The sequence below is a fragment of the Hipposideros armiger genome, unplaced genomic scaffold (genome assembly GCF_001890085.2).
Source record: "Hipposideros armiger isolate ML-2016 unplaced genomic scaffold, ASM189008v1 scaffold_18, whole genome shotgun sequence".
NCBI classification, from domain to species: Eukaryota; Metazoa; Chordata; class Mammalia; order Chiroptera; family Hipposideridae; genus Hipposideros; species Hipposideros armiger.
The window spans coordinates 4788472-4802666 of NW_017731368.1; the positions used below are offsets into that span (position 1 = coordinate 4788472).

The following is a 14195-nucleotide window of genomic DNA, read 5'->3' on the forward strand; positions in this document are numbered from 1 at the left end:
TTACTAGTGAATGACTGAATGTTTTCCCTTTAAGAGCAGGAATGAGAAAAGGGTGTCTGCTCTTGTCACTTCTATGCAACAAGTACTAGAGCTTCTAGCCTGGGCAATTAGGCAAGAGAAAGACATAAAACGCATCGAGATTGAAAAGGAATAAGTAAAACTATTTCTATTTACAAATGACAAGATCTTATACATAGATCATAAAAAAAATCGATCAAAAAACTATCAGAACTAAGTAAGTTCAGCAAGGTTGCAAGTTACAAAATCAATAAACAAAAATCAGTGGTATTTCTATACATTAGCAGTGAAGAATCCAAAAGGGATATTAAGAAATAATAGAATTAAAAAGAATAAAAGACATTGTTGAAAGAAATTAAAGACTAAATAAATGGAAAGACATCCCATAGATTGGGATAGATGGATTCATGGATTGGAAGACTTAATATTGTTAAAATGGAAATACTCCTCATATTGATCTGCAAGTTCAATGCAATTCTTAAATTCTTATCAAAATCCCAGCTGGCTCCTTCACTGAAATTGTCAAGTTGATCCTAAAATTCAAACAGAAATTCAAGAGACCTAGAGTAGCTAAAACAATCTTGAAAAAGAAGAACATTGTTGGAGGACTCTCATTTCCAGATTTCAATTTGTACTATGAAGCAACAGTAGCAAGACACAGTAACACTGAAATAAGGATAGGCATATAATCAAAGGAATAGAATTGAGAGCCCAGAAATAAACTCTCATATTTATGGTTAATTGATTTTCAAGAGGGTGTCAAAATAACCAAATAGGCAAAGAATGTTGCTGGGATCACTGAATACCCACATGCAAAAGGATAAAGTTGGGGGCCGGCAGAGTAGCACGTTGGTTAACAGCTGGCTTGGGACGCCAACTCTGAGCAGCAGGGCCCTGGTTTAGATCCCACGTGAGCCAGTGACACTGCGCCCTCTACAGCTAAGATGGTGAACAACAGCTCGACCTGAAGCTGGGTTGCCGTTAGTCACTGGCGACGGCGTAGGCTGCAGCCCCTACTGCAGTAGGCTGCCATAAGCTAGCATGAGCGGCCGGCAGCTGGAGTGAGCTGCCATGAGCCGCTGTGAGCGGCCGTCGGGTGGCTGGCGACTGATCTGCCTCGCCCGGGAGGAGCGCAATGATAATACCAACATGGGCCAGTGAAGCGACGTCCTCCACAACTAGACTAAAGAACAAAAGGACAGTAACTTGTCTGTTCCCCTTCCCTGATTCCCCACCGCTGTTCCCCTCCCCCAATACCCCAATAAAATCTTTAAATAAAATAATAAAGTTGGGCCCTTACCTCATACCATAAACAAAAATTAACTCAAAATGGGTCAAAGACCTAAATGTAAGAGCTAAAACTATACAATTCTTTGAAGAAAACATATCAAACATCATGACCTTGGATTAGGCAATGGTTTCTTAGATATGACATATACAACCAAAAACAAAAAAAAATTGGAATTCACCAAAATTAGTAACTTTTGTACTTCAAAGGATACCACTGAGAAAATGAAAAGACAACCCATTGAAAGGGAGAAAATACTTGAAAGTCATATATCTGATATAGTACTTGTATACAGAATATATAAAGAATGCCTACAATTCAGTAATAAAAAGACAAATAACCCAATTAAAATATATGCAAAGAATCTGAATAGGCATTTCTTCAAAGACATACAAATAGCCAATAAGCACATGAAAAGTTGCTTAACATCACTAGCTATCAGAAAAATGCAAATCAAAACCACAATAAGATATCATTCAGACCCACTAGAATGTCTATAATCAGAAAGATAATAACATGTTGGCGAAGATTTGGGGAAATCGGAAACCATACACACCATTGGTGAGAGTGTACAATGGTGCAGCAACTTTGGAAAACAGTCTGTCAGTTCCTCAAACATTTAAACATAAGAGTTACCATATAACCAAGTAAGTCCATTCCTAGATTTACATCCAAGAGAAATAAAAACATATGTATACATAAAAACTTGTACAGAAATGTTCATAGCAGCATTATTCATAACAGCCCAAACAAATGGATCAATAAAATGTGATACATCCATACAAAGGAATATTATGTGCCCCTAAAAAGGAATGAAGTATTAATATATGATACAACATGGAGGAATCTTTATGCTAAGTAAAAGAATTCAGTCACTAAAGACCACATATTATATGAGTCCATTTATATGAAACGTCCAGAACAGGCAAATCTAGAGAGACAGAAAGCAGACTAATGGTTGCTTAGGGCTAGGTTGGTGGGTGGAGCTGTGTGAATGAGGATGACTGCTAAAGGGTACAAGCTTTCTCTTCGGGGTGATGAAAATGTTCTAAAATTGTGTGCGGTGATGGTTACTCTGTGAATATGCTAATAACTACTAAACAGTTCCCTTTAAATGGGTGAATTGCATGGTATGTGAATTATAGCTCAATAAAGCTGTTATTAAAAAAAGTCACCCCGGGCCGGCTGAGTGGCTCAGTTGGTTAAGAGCTCGCTCAAGAGTTTGAGCTCTGAGCAACAGCAGTTCGAGTCAGCCCGAGCTGAGCAGCCGTGANCAGCAGTTCGAGTCAGCCCGAGCTGAGCAGCCGTGAGCTGCCAACAGGTGGCGGGATGGCTCAGCTAAAAAAAAAAAAAAAAAAAAAAAGTCACCCCCTCTGTAAATCTTTCCCTGAACCACCCACCCCTCCCCCCACTCTCTCAGTACTTCCACCATCTCAAGTTCCTAATAGGACTTTTATTATACAGCATTTGCCACACTGTATTGTATTTATTAGTGTAAATGTCTAACACTCCAACGTGAATGTACGTTAAGGCAAAATTCTATTCCAGTCTCTTAAATGAAAATATACAAGTCTTCCACATATTGAAGAAGTGTGTATAAGCCATCTGGAAGCCTGCTTTTCTACCAGTTGATCAGTGCATAGAAATGGAATGCACAGAGTTGTCATACTTGAAAGCTGTCATAGCATATCCTCAGGTCCACGCTTTTAACCACTATAAATACTCTGCTAGGGCTATCTTTAGACCTTTCTATTTACCCTCTTTCTGAACTTTTCCTTAAGAAATGCACTATGAATTACTAGGTCAAAGGGTGTAAATACCTGGATATCTGTGTGTCCAAAGCCCCAACAACGTTGCAGTTAGAGCATATTTTACTAAAGTTGATTCAAACTTGTTTTTCCTCAAAAAGCTAGAATGAATAAACAATTCCATTTCTGTTTTTAAAAATTTAACTCTTACACCCATCTGGAATTATTTTGGCTTACATCAGAAGGTATGTATCCACAGCAAGTGTTTTTCATAAAATTAATCATATTTTAAAATTCTTATAAAGGTGGATTATTGAGTAAATAGCACTCAACTACTTAAAGCCACTTGGATTAAAAAACAAGCAAACAAACTGGATTCCTAGGCCATTCTGTGTATCAAGATAAACTTTAGATAGATTAAAGCTTAAATGTAAATATGAAACAATAAAAGTATTTAAAGAAAATACAGGTGATTTTTTAAAAATATAATTTATGGAAAAGGAGATTATAAAGAAAAAAACTGCTAGGTTTGACTACATAAAAGATTTTCCAAGGCTTAAAAAATAACAGTTTATAAATAACACTGAAAGGCAAATAAGCAAGAAAACATGTGCAACATTTGACAAAAGATTAGAGTTCTAATAAATAAATACATAGGAAGGACACGAATAAGAATAAAATGACCAGTAGATATGAAAAGGTTTCAACCACACAACTCATCAAAGAAATGAAAAAGAAACAAAAGATAGTATTCTTCATCTACCTAGAAAAGATTTTACATTGACCAAATCATAAGCACCTACAGGGGAAATGGACCCTCTTATCGTTTTTTTGTTGTTGTTTTTTTCATTTTTGTTCTTTTTGCATTTTTTTCCTTCTATTTTTTTCCGTTTTTTTAATTTTTATTTTTTGTGTGTATGTTCTTTTAATGGGAGAATAAATTGGTCCATCATTGATAGAAAGCAGTTTGGTAATACGTATCAAAATATAAAATCTACAGGATGTTTGACTCACCATCGCTACAGCTAGGATACTAAAAGATACATTCTCATAAATACAAGTATACAGTATAAATTACTATAGACAATAAAATAATTTATTAATGTTGCTGGGTACAAAATTAACATACAAAAATATTTTCATATATGCAAACAACAGTCAATTAGAAAACATCAGAAAATATTCCGATTCCAAAGAATCAATGTCACCAGAAATATATAAGATCTAGGTGAATGTAACCTTAAAACAGGTTTGAAACATACAACAGCAGTACTAAACAAATGGAATGGCATGTAATGTTCTTGAATAGGAATTCAATATCATAAACCTGTCGATGAAAAACATGATATCCAGACAATGGGATACTATACAGCCATTTAAACTGATACTACAAATCTGTATTTCAGTCCAAATTACATCAGTCCATTAGCTGATTCCTCAGTTTTTAATTCTATTTCTCCAAACAAAATCCTACATTTTTTCTTTAAGGTCCAGCACCAAGCTTTTAGCCTTTCCTAATCCCCAGGAATGGAGCTGGTTGCTTTGTCCTCTCCATGTCCATCTCAAGAAGCTCACGCCATTCTCATGCCAATTATTTCACTCTGACTTATTTATTCTATGTCCATCTCCCAAACCATGGTAAACTACTTAATAACAGGATCACGTCATTCCCACAGCTGCCACCACATGATAGGTATTTAACGTTTGTTGGAAGCACAAATAGCTAGTCAATTTTTTAAATACTCTTACTATATTACTAATCAAAGAAATCAACTTAGAAATAAATAGGTATAACTTTAAAAATTATATTAGCAAAAACTGAAAAGAATAGGATTCCTCAATATCAATGAAAACAGAGCAGAAAGAGCATTCTTCTGTACCAAAGGTAAGAGCACCGAGGGCAGGGGTTCCTGTGGAAAGCCATTTTGGCAGAACAAAGCAAGAGCCTTAAAACAATTCAAACGCTTAGGCCTAGTAAATGTGCTTCAAAAAAATAATAATGAGAAATAAAGAAAGGCCTAAGGCATAGAGATAGATGATTATTATAGCAAACATTTAAAATAAGAAAATGGCTAACTGTGAATTATGGCACAAATTATGTAGCCAATATATATAATCTTTGCAAAGCATTTGTAATAATACAAGAGTGAAGAGAATGTAAGGAAGGCAAGCTATAAAACTGTGTACACACACACACACACACACACACACACACTCAAACAAGGTAAAAAGGACCTCAAATACACAGAAAAAAACAGAAAGGTAATATATCAAAATGTTGTTGGTAGTTGTCTACAAATAGTGGGTATAAGGAAGTTTTTTTCCTTCTTTCTAATATTGTTTTCCAAAATAAGTATACGTTACTCTCATACTCGGAAAATAAACAAAGACTGGTGAAATAAAGGGCAGAATTACGGGAAGAAAGGGTCCTTACCTAGAGAGGTGACATTTCCGTAATTCTCCAGCATCACATCCCAGTACAAGGCCCTCTGAATTGGGCCCAGACATGCCCATTCCTCTGAAGTGAAGCATACTGATACCTCCTCAAACATCACCAGCTCCTGAAATAACAGGTATGTGTGAGAGTGTCCACGCCCAGGGGCTCCCCTACTGAGAGGTTCCTTTCACTTCCAGGGCAGGAATACATGGTGAGGCCACGGGGTGGGCAAGGCCTATCAGGGAGACAGAAGGAGACCCCATGTAAAATCTGCCTTCTAATAGCATGGACCTTGGTTTACAGATGGGAACCGGCTGGACACCCAAGCACTAGCACTTCAGCCACCATTAGGTGGTACAGGTAGGGTCTTAGGAAGGAAAAAGGATGCAAACCTCACCTGGGGCTGGGCTGTTAGGAGCATGAGTGCCATTAATTGATTTCTTGGGTTCTCTTCCTGGGAAAGGGCGGAAGCTTCCGGGGCAGGAGAACCTGCGGAAGGAGGCACAGCTGCATGTGAGATTTCTGCTGTTCCTGCCCACCACTCCAAGTCCAGTGTCTTCTACAAACAAGGAACTCAGAAAGACCCAGAGCTCTCATGACTAGGCAATGGTGGCTACAAAATGACCTACAGACCTTTTATGAGTGACCCCCACGTGCAGGGCGGGACTAACACAAAGAGCATTAATGAGAAGGGATCAACGGTCAGGGGACCCAGGAAAGGAGAAAAGGGGGAACAACAGGAAGGGCTTGGTACCATAAAATTCACGGAGAGGGCAGAAAAGGAAGCAACTCTCTAGGAGTAGGGGGATGAGCCACAGCCCAGGTCCACAGAAAGGAAGTCCAAAGCCAGGGCCACTGAACAAGTACCATGGTGAGGGTCCTGGAGGCTGAACACCACGGGGTCAGTAAGAGGATGGGGGCACCTTTCAGCTGGTATGTGGCTCCCAGTGGGTGCCTGAGGAAGCGCCGTTCCTCGAGTGCTCAGCTCCTCCTGGACAGGGTCCTGGGCAAGGACCGGAACCTGGGAACAAGCAAAACGAAATAAGCTGGCTCTTCTTGTACCTCTAGAAAATGGACTCACCTAACCACTGTGGACCTCTTTCTGCCCATAATCTACAACTGTGAGGTCAGAGAGACCCACCTCAAGTACGGAGCATCAACACAGCAGTGAAACTCCACCTTGACAACAATGGAGCTGCCCTCTAGCCCCACTCATGGCACTGGTGACCTCTCCCAGAGAAGACTGAACAGATCGGTGCAAACAAGCCAGACCTGGGCGCGGGGTAAGGAGGGAATGGAAGTAACAAGCGATAATTAAGAGCATGTGTTTTAGTTTCAGACTTATTGTAGTTTTAGATGAGACCTAGATTCAGTACGCTCTTCTACTTATGTGCCCCTTTACTTATCCCATCCTGCTCCAACTGGAGGGACACTAGAGCTTGGAGTCTAGACACTTGGTTTTGCTGCTGGACAGATGTCTGACCTCAGGCAATTCAGAGAACCCTTTCCTGTCTCCGTTCACTTATCTCTCAAATAAGAGGATGGATTAGTGATTTGTAATGAAATATATAGCTCTCAAATTCTTCATTTTTATGATTAAAACGAACAAGCCCATCCTTGGTGCCACTCCCAAATTTAAGTTGTATTTCAGACTTCTAATAGAAATGTTTCTAGCGTGCCACAGACTGACAGAGGTCTCACACATGCTAGAAACTATATTAACATCCCAATTTAACGGTCAAGGATATAAAATCTTATCAAAAGCAAATACCTCAACCCAATCCCGTGGCTCACAGAACCCCAAGTAGGGACACACATGGAGAGGTCTCGTCAGATCTAGAAAATTTCATTCTTGTTGTCACCGCCTTTTACACTTCAGGCTTACATCATCATTCCCCACAGACTTATACAAACAATACATATGCTTCTGTTTAGGGGAATGCTGAGAAACATTATGTTTTTCAGGGTCTTGAACCAAACTCAGCACTAGAAAGCACCACCCAGGGGACACAGGGCAGTCAATACCTTTGTGCTGATTCTGAACTGGGCCCAAGACCCCAACCATAAATTCACTGCCCTGAAAAGACACTCTATGGTCTGAATAGCTCATGAACCTGTTTTAATTAGCATTAGAGTTGCTAATGTGCTATTAACTGTTAGTGAAAATCACAGCATCACGCTGCAGCCCAGCCTGCCCTGCCTCAGTTCTCTTGCCTCCCAAACTCTTCCAGCTGCCCCTTTCTCACTTTTAGTGCCGGTCTGTCCAGGTCTCTCTGCAGCTCCTCTACCAGGGCCACGGCCTCCTCACCACTTCCGGGGCGATGGATCTGCACCCAGGTCCGAATCTCCCCAGGCAGGATGCTCAGGAATTGTTCCAGCACCAGCAGCTCCAAGATCTGGGCCTTGGTGCGTGCTTCTGGCCTCAGCCACCGGCGACAGAGCTCCCGGAGCCGGCTCAGCGCCTCCTGGGGTCCAGATGTCTCATGGTAACGTAACTGTCTAAAGTGCTGGTGGGAGGTCTCCCAAACAGAGGAGCTGCTCCCTTGGAAGCTGGTTCCCCACTTCCAGGTATCATCCTTCCCTTTAACCAGACCCTCTTGTCTCAGAGCACTGTGGGCCCAATTTTCTCTTGTCATTGTCGTCATTTAAGAAAGGCTTCTCCTCCAGGCCCCCTCAATCCTTGCTTGACTTCTTCCTTAGAGCTTGGAGAACATCATCTACAAGATGTGAAGAAACCATGGTTAAAGTCAATACAGTGAACTAGCCCAGTTTTCCAGATCCCAGTCAGCTCCCAGTGATGAAGAACCTCCCTGAACGCAAGGTTCCAGGCTCTAGCTCTGCTGGCAGAAGCCCCTGCGGAAGGCTCTGGGGACACTGACACACATGTGACCCAGACTACCACCGAAACCACAGACATGAAATTCCTTTGGTCTCCTCTACCTAATTACAATAAATCCTTTATCCACTACTCTAACACTGGGCATCCTGGCTACCCCGTGTGATCTTGAACATGTTATCTCACTTCTGAATTTTAATTTCTTAACTAGTAACATAGGAGAAATAACATTTCCTATCTTATAGCCTTGCTGCAAAAATTTGATGTCTAAATGTATTTTGAATAGTGCCTGGTATATGGATTCAAATGTTAATTTTATCCTTCTGTAACCTGCATTCCTTCCTATGTTCTGTAAAGTCAACAAGTAATCATGGACTTAATCCTGATACAGATGCGATAAAATCCTAACACCTTCTCAATTAACAAAGAAAGGCTGAACTAAGTTCTGTGTAGCTTTACTGTGTATACTTTAAATTCTCGGAAAATCGTTCATTCTGTTAATCAAAATATTTGGATAAATTGAGTAAGATTTTATTATACAGAACTTAGACTTGTTGTTCTCTAGAAATCTTCTGGTTTTTTTGGAAATAACATTTAATTTTCTTATTACAAAACAGAAAATTTGCAAAACCAGAAAACCAGTGAATAAACACTACTACTGTTCTGTGCTATGTTCGTCCAGGCCTTGCACCAATTTGGACGGCAAGATTGGATCCAACTGTACTGTTCTGGAATGTGCTTTTCACACTTGTTGCAAATATTAAATATTCATCATTATTTTTAAGGGTGTATGAATGCATTCATACTAAAGTAGTCCCTTGTTATTAGACATTTAGAATTATAATTTTCCCCTATTATAAATTAGGCCACAATGACTATATCCTCACTAGTCATTTTTGGTTACATATCTGTTTATTTCCTCAGTAAAATTCCCAGAAAAACACTGTTGGGCCACAAAAGGTATAAATAGTTTTAAACTTTTAAGATTATAACAGTTATATCAGTGACAAATGAAAGCACCCTCAATTAATTTTATTGAACACCTGGACCCTTAAGATTCATGCTTATAATGGAGCAGAGGAGGCAGAAATATAAACACAATTTCAACATAATGTGTAAATATATTTAGTAGGAGGACATACAAGCACAGAAAGAATTCATGCAGGTAATTTTGGATTGGGGCTTTAAAGGAAGAATAAAAAGACCATTGGAGTATTAGGAAAGCCATTCCTGGAAGAAAGAAACTATAATTTCAAAAGCAAGGGCGTGCCAGCACATATAGCTCTGTTAGAAATGTGCTTTGCAAATCAGAGAAGGGAAGTAAACTTTGGAGGTAAGTTGTAGTAGACTGGAGAGATAAACAGAAATCAAATTCTAAAAGCTGTTGAGAGGCAACACAAGAAGGTAATCATGTCCTCTAAGTGACAAGCTGAATCTTCTATGAATCTCTATGAATGTAAAGATTGTGGCCAAGTTTTTGGTTCTACCTAACATTTTTCTGTTTTTTAAAAAAATAGGTAATACATTCACTTGGTTCAAAATTTTAAATGATAAAATGCATAGTGTGTGAAGCTTCCCTCTCCTCTTTAGTTTATGTATTTTTCCAGCTACTTATGTATGTACAGGTATCGTTTTGTACTTCTCGTTTCTCAGGAACGATAGAACACCATGAATCACGTGCTACATCTTCCTTTTCTAAATTAATCATGTATCTTTGAGATCTTTCTTCTCAGCACATAGCTCCGTCCTCTTTTTGTGAATGCATTTACCCAACTCCAGCACTGATACGTAAAACGAACAATTCATAAGCTGGGCTCCACTAAAACAAAAAACCTCTGCTCTGCAAAACGTAAGTCAAGAGAATGAGAAGACAAGCCACAGGCTGGGAGAAAATATTTGCAAAAGACACTCATATCTGACAAAGGACTGTTACCTTTTGCATATTTCATACAAAGAACTCTTTAGAACTCAACAATAAGAAAGCAACTCAATTAAACAATTGCCCTATGACCTTAACTGACACCTCATCAAAGATATACAGATTCCAAATAAGTGCATGAAAATATGCTCCACATCATATGTTATCAGGGAAATACAAATTAAAACAATGAGATGCCACTACACACTTATTACAACGGCCTAAATCCAGAACACTGACAACACTAAATGCTGGTGAGGATGTGGAGCAACAGGAACTCTCAATCATTGCTGATGGGAATGTGATAAGGAACAGCCACTTTAAAAGACAATTAGGCAGTTCCTTATAAAACTAAACATACTCTTACCATATGATCTTGCAAATGTGCCCCCTTGGTATTTACTCAAAGGAGTTGAAAACATGTCCACACAAAATCCTGCACACAGATATTTACAATAGCTTTATTCATAATTGTCAGCACCAGATGCCCTTCAGTAGGTGAATGAGCTGTGGTACATCTAGACCAGGGGTTGGCAAACTGCGGCTCACAAGCCACATGCTCTTTGGGTATGTACATGTGTGAATTTTTCTTATTTTAATAAAGATATACTATTACTTGTTATAATATTACTTTAATTTTTCCTTATTTGTAAAAATTAATTTATGGCTCTCAAATAATTTTTAAATTGTTGTGAGGGACACGATTGGCTCTTCCGTCTCAAAAGTTTGCCGACCCCTGATCTAGACAATAGACTATTATCCACAGCTAAAAAGAAACAAGCTATTGAGCCATGAAAACTCATCAAGGAAACTTAAATGCATAATACTAAGTGAAAGAAGCCAATCTCAAAAGACTACATACTGCGCAATTCTAACATATAGCATTCTCAAAAAGGCAAAACTAAGGGCCGGCCAAGTGGCTCAGTTGGTTAAGAGCTCGCTCAAGAGTTTGAGCTCTGAGCAACAGCGGTTTGATGCCTGGCCTGAGCTGAGCTGCCGCTGAGCTGCCAAAAGGTGGCAGGATGGCTCAGCTAAAAAAAAAAAAAAAAAGAAAAAAAAAAAAAGGCAAAACTTTGGAGACAGTAAAAAGATGAGTGGTTGCCAGGGGCTGGGGGAAGGAGGAATGAATAGGCAGAGCACAGAAGATTTTTAGGGCACTGAATCTACTCTGTATGAGACCATAATGGTGGATTTGTCCACCATTTTATTTATATATATATACACACACACACACACACACACACACACACACACACACAATAAATACTTGTCCAAACCCATAAAATGTACAACACAAAGAGTGAACCCTAATGTAGCCTATGGACTTTGGAAAATAATGTGTCAATACAGGTTCATCAATTGTGACAAATGCATACCACTCTGGTGGGGAATGTTAATAGTGGGAGAGCTGTGCATTAGTGGGGACAGGGAAAATAGGGGAAATCACTGTACTTTTTCTATGGACCTAAAACTGCTCTAAAAAGCCTATTATTATAAAATAAATTAATAAATAAGTAAATAAATAAATACACTCAACCTGGAAAAAAGGCTTTCTAAATTTTCTACAGTAAATTATCAGAAGTCTGTTGCCTCTTATTTTGCGGATACAAATAACAAATCCTTAAACACACATTTTGTTTGCTTCTCACAAAAGGTTTGTGAGCCATAAGTTAAAAAGAACAAAAGAAGGCTGAGAGGAGCTAAGTGACTCACCCAAGGCCTCTCAACTATAATAGTTAAGTTCTGAGAGCACATTCTGAACTCAAGGATTCTCACTCCAAAAGTCCAAAATAATTCCATCTAAGACTTCTGAAACCCCAACAACTATTCCAAAACAATGATTTCCAGACGATAGTTCATTATCAGGTTTTAATCTGGCAAACTGTAAAACGAAAACAAATCAATAACTACGCATAGTCACTGACTGGTTGGCAATGACCTCTCTTGCAAAGGACAGCGTTTATTCTGAGTTTTGGGGGTTTCAGCACTTAGTGTTAAAACACATTCTCTGAAGTCATGGTGGCACAGGTAGTGAGTTTGCTTTTTAACTACCATTCTACTACAAAATTTAAAGATGGAAACTGGTCCATTCCTCAAGAAAAAAAAAAACAACAACTCCCCAGAAGCATGGGTGCCACTGCTCCAGGGAAGTCTCCAGCTGTTTCTCTCCGCATCAGCCTCAGAGACGAGGAAGAGCGGAACCACCTCGGCCACCGAGGCAGCTGTTCTCCAGGGGCAAGTACATCCTCATCCTGTTTGCCTCGAGCACCGGTCCACGGACACAGACTCAGAGGTGCTGTTTTCCATACCTCCCCCAAGCCCGCAGCTTGCCTGGGTGGAGGCCACGGCGATCACCGCAACCCGGAGCTGAGGAGGGATAGTGCTAGGGGTCAGCGGAGGGGAGGGGCCGGCGAGGGGTGCGCCGCCCAAGCGAGCGCAAACCCGCACCCCCGGCCGCTCTTCGCGCATGCCCACCCGACCCGAGTCCCACCCCGCTCACCGGGGGGTCCCGCGGCGGCTCCGGCTTTGGGTACCGTCGCCTTGGCGCCCGGACGCCAGGAGATGACACGGGCACAGGACACTACGGCAGCCGAGGCCCAGAATAATGGCTGACCTGCAGGTACCGCGACTTCCGGCTCCTCACCCCACGCCCCATCCTTGGCTCTCTAGGAGGCCACGTCTCTATGGTTCCTTGGTTTTCCCAGCGGAGGCGAGGAGCTGTGGAGCTCGTGGACTCTTGGGTATTCGTGCCCCGCAGCGAGGGAGAGTGGGGGTGGGGGTGGGGTTGCGAATGAATTCCAGACCGGAAGGATGAAGAGATGAATCACTTTGCCCAGACCCTCTGGACGCTTGTTGCCTCCAGAAGGAATTGGACCGGCTGGGTTTAATTTGCATTTCAATCGAGGTTGATTCGGAGAAATTGCTCACAAGTTTGAATGACCTCGTGGGTGACTTTTCCCATCTATTCTTGAACAGTTCTCACTATAAATAATAGCAATGGCTTAAAAAGGACCCCTTTGTGAAGTCTGTCTTTGTATCTCGCTCAAATGATGAGATAATGGAGCTCTGCCATTAAACAGTATTAAGCTGAAGCTGCAGGGTCATGTACAGATGGGGGGCACTGTCACCCAGGAAGGAGGTGGTCATTCCAGTTGTCCATCACTCTGGGTCAAGTTAGGTCTATATAAAGGAAACTTGAACACTGATTCTCTTTTTGCTCCTCAATCTCTTGGGTTTGGACTTCTGGAATTGTCACCCCTTATATGGGACTGAGACTGGAAAGAGGCAAGGGCCATGTCTGTATGAATACCATGAATACTTAGCACCTAGCGCAAAGCTGGAGCCATGTTAGGTGCTAGATGAAGGTCTGTTGAATCAATGAGTTGTTATTGTTTATTTTTATATTTTTTCTCCTGGCTTTCATTAAACACTCGCTTGAACATTTCACCCTATATTCATTCAACAACTATTGACTGAGTACTAACCATGTGCTAGACACTGTTCTAGACACTGGGGACATACGTGAAGAGGTAAAGTCTCTGCTTTCATGGGCCTTACATTTCTAGAGCGGGTAAAAATAAAATCATTCCCTTGTAGCTGATCAAATCTAAGTCCTGTGCACCAAGATCACCAAGCTGCCTCATGGCACCCAAAGCATCATCACCCACTTACCTTTCTGAACTCGCCTTACTCTTCGTTTTAGGCTCTTGGGATTTATGTCACTTTCTTGAAAGTCTTATTAAAGGATATTTAAGTTTTACCCAGCATTTCTAGGTTGTTTTGTAGCCAAAGGGCTTTCTGAATACTAGCTTGCCATACTCTTCTATTATATCTTTTGAAACCATGAATTTTGCTCAATTCTGTGATTAAACCAACACTGCAAATATGGCAGCATTTTAAAGAAAACAATGGGGCCGGCCAAGTGGCACGTTGGTTAAGAGCTGGCTTGG

General features: G+C 40.6%; 1 protein-coding gene across 6 annotated transcripts in view; it reads right to left on the reverse strand.

Annotated features, from left to right (window-relative positions):
• The window catches only part of LOC109376882 (zinc finger protein 197), a 36877-nt gene extending 23871 nt beyond the window's left edge, over nt 1–13006 (reverse strand). For 2 of the 6 annotated variants that reach the window (XR_002122797.1, XR_002122796.1), the window contains exons 1-5: nt 12746–13000; nt 7738–8208; nt 6359–6512; nt 5889–5980; nt 5489–5615 (exon numbers count right to left, since the gene is read on the reverse strand). Coding sequence is in view for 4 of the 6 variants with exons in the window: in XM_019633093.1 (XP_019488638.1) it covers nt 4858–4964; nt 5489–5615; nt 5889–5980; nt 6359–6512; nt 7738–8136 (879 nt within the window). In the remaining 2 variants the exon portion in view is untranslated. Of the gene's footprint in view, nt 1–4168; nt 4965–5488; nt 5616–5888; nt 5981–6358; nt 6513–6632; nt 6764–7737; nt 8209–12745 lie in introns of those variants that run through there. The other 4 variants (XM_019633039.1, XM_019633093.1, XM_019633113.1 and 1 more) reach the window with 4 other exon arrangements.
• Nucleotides 13007–14195: the final 1189 nt, after the last annotated feature.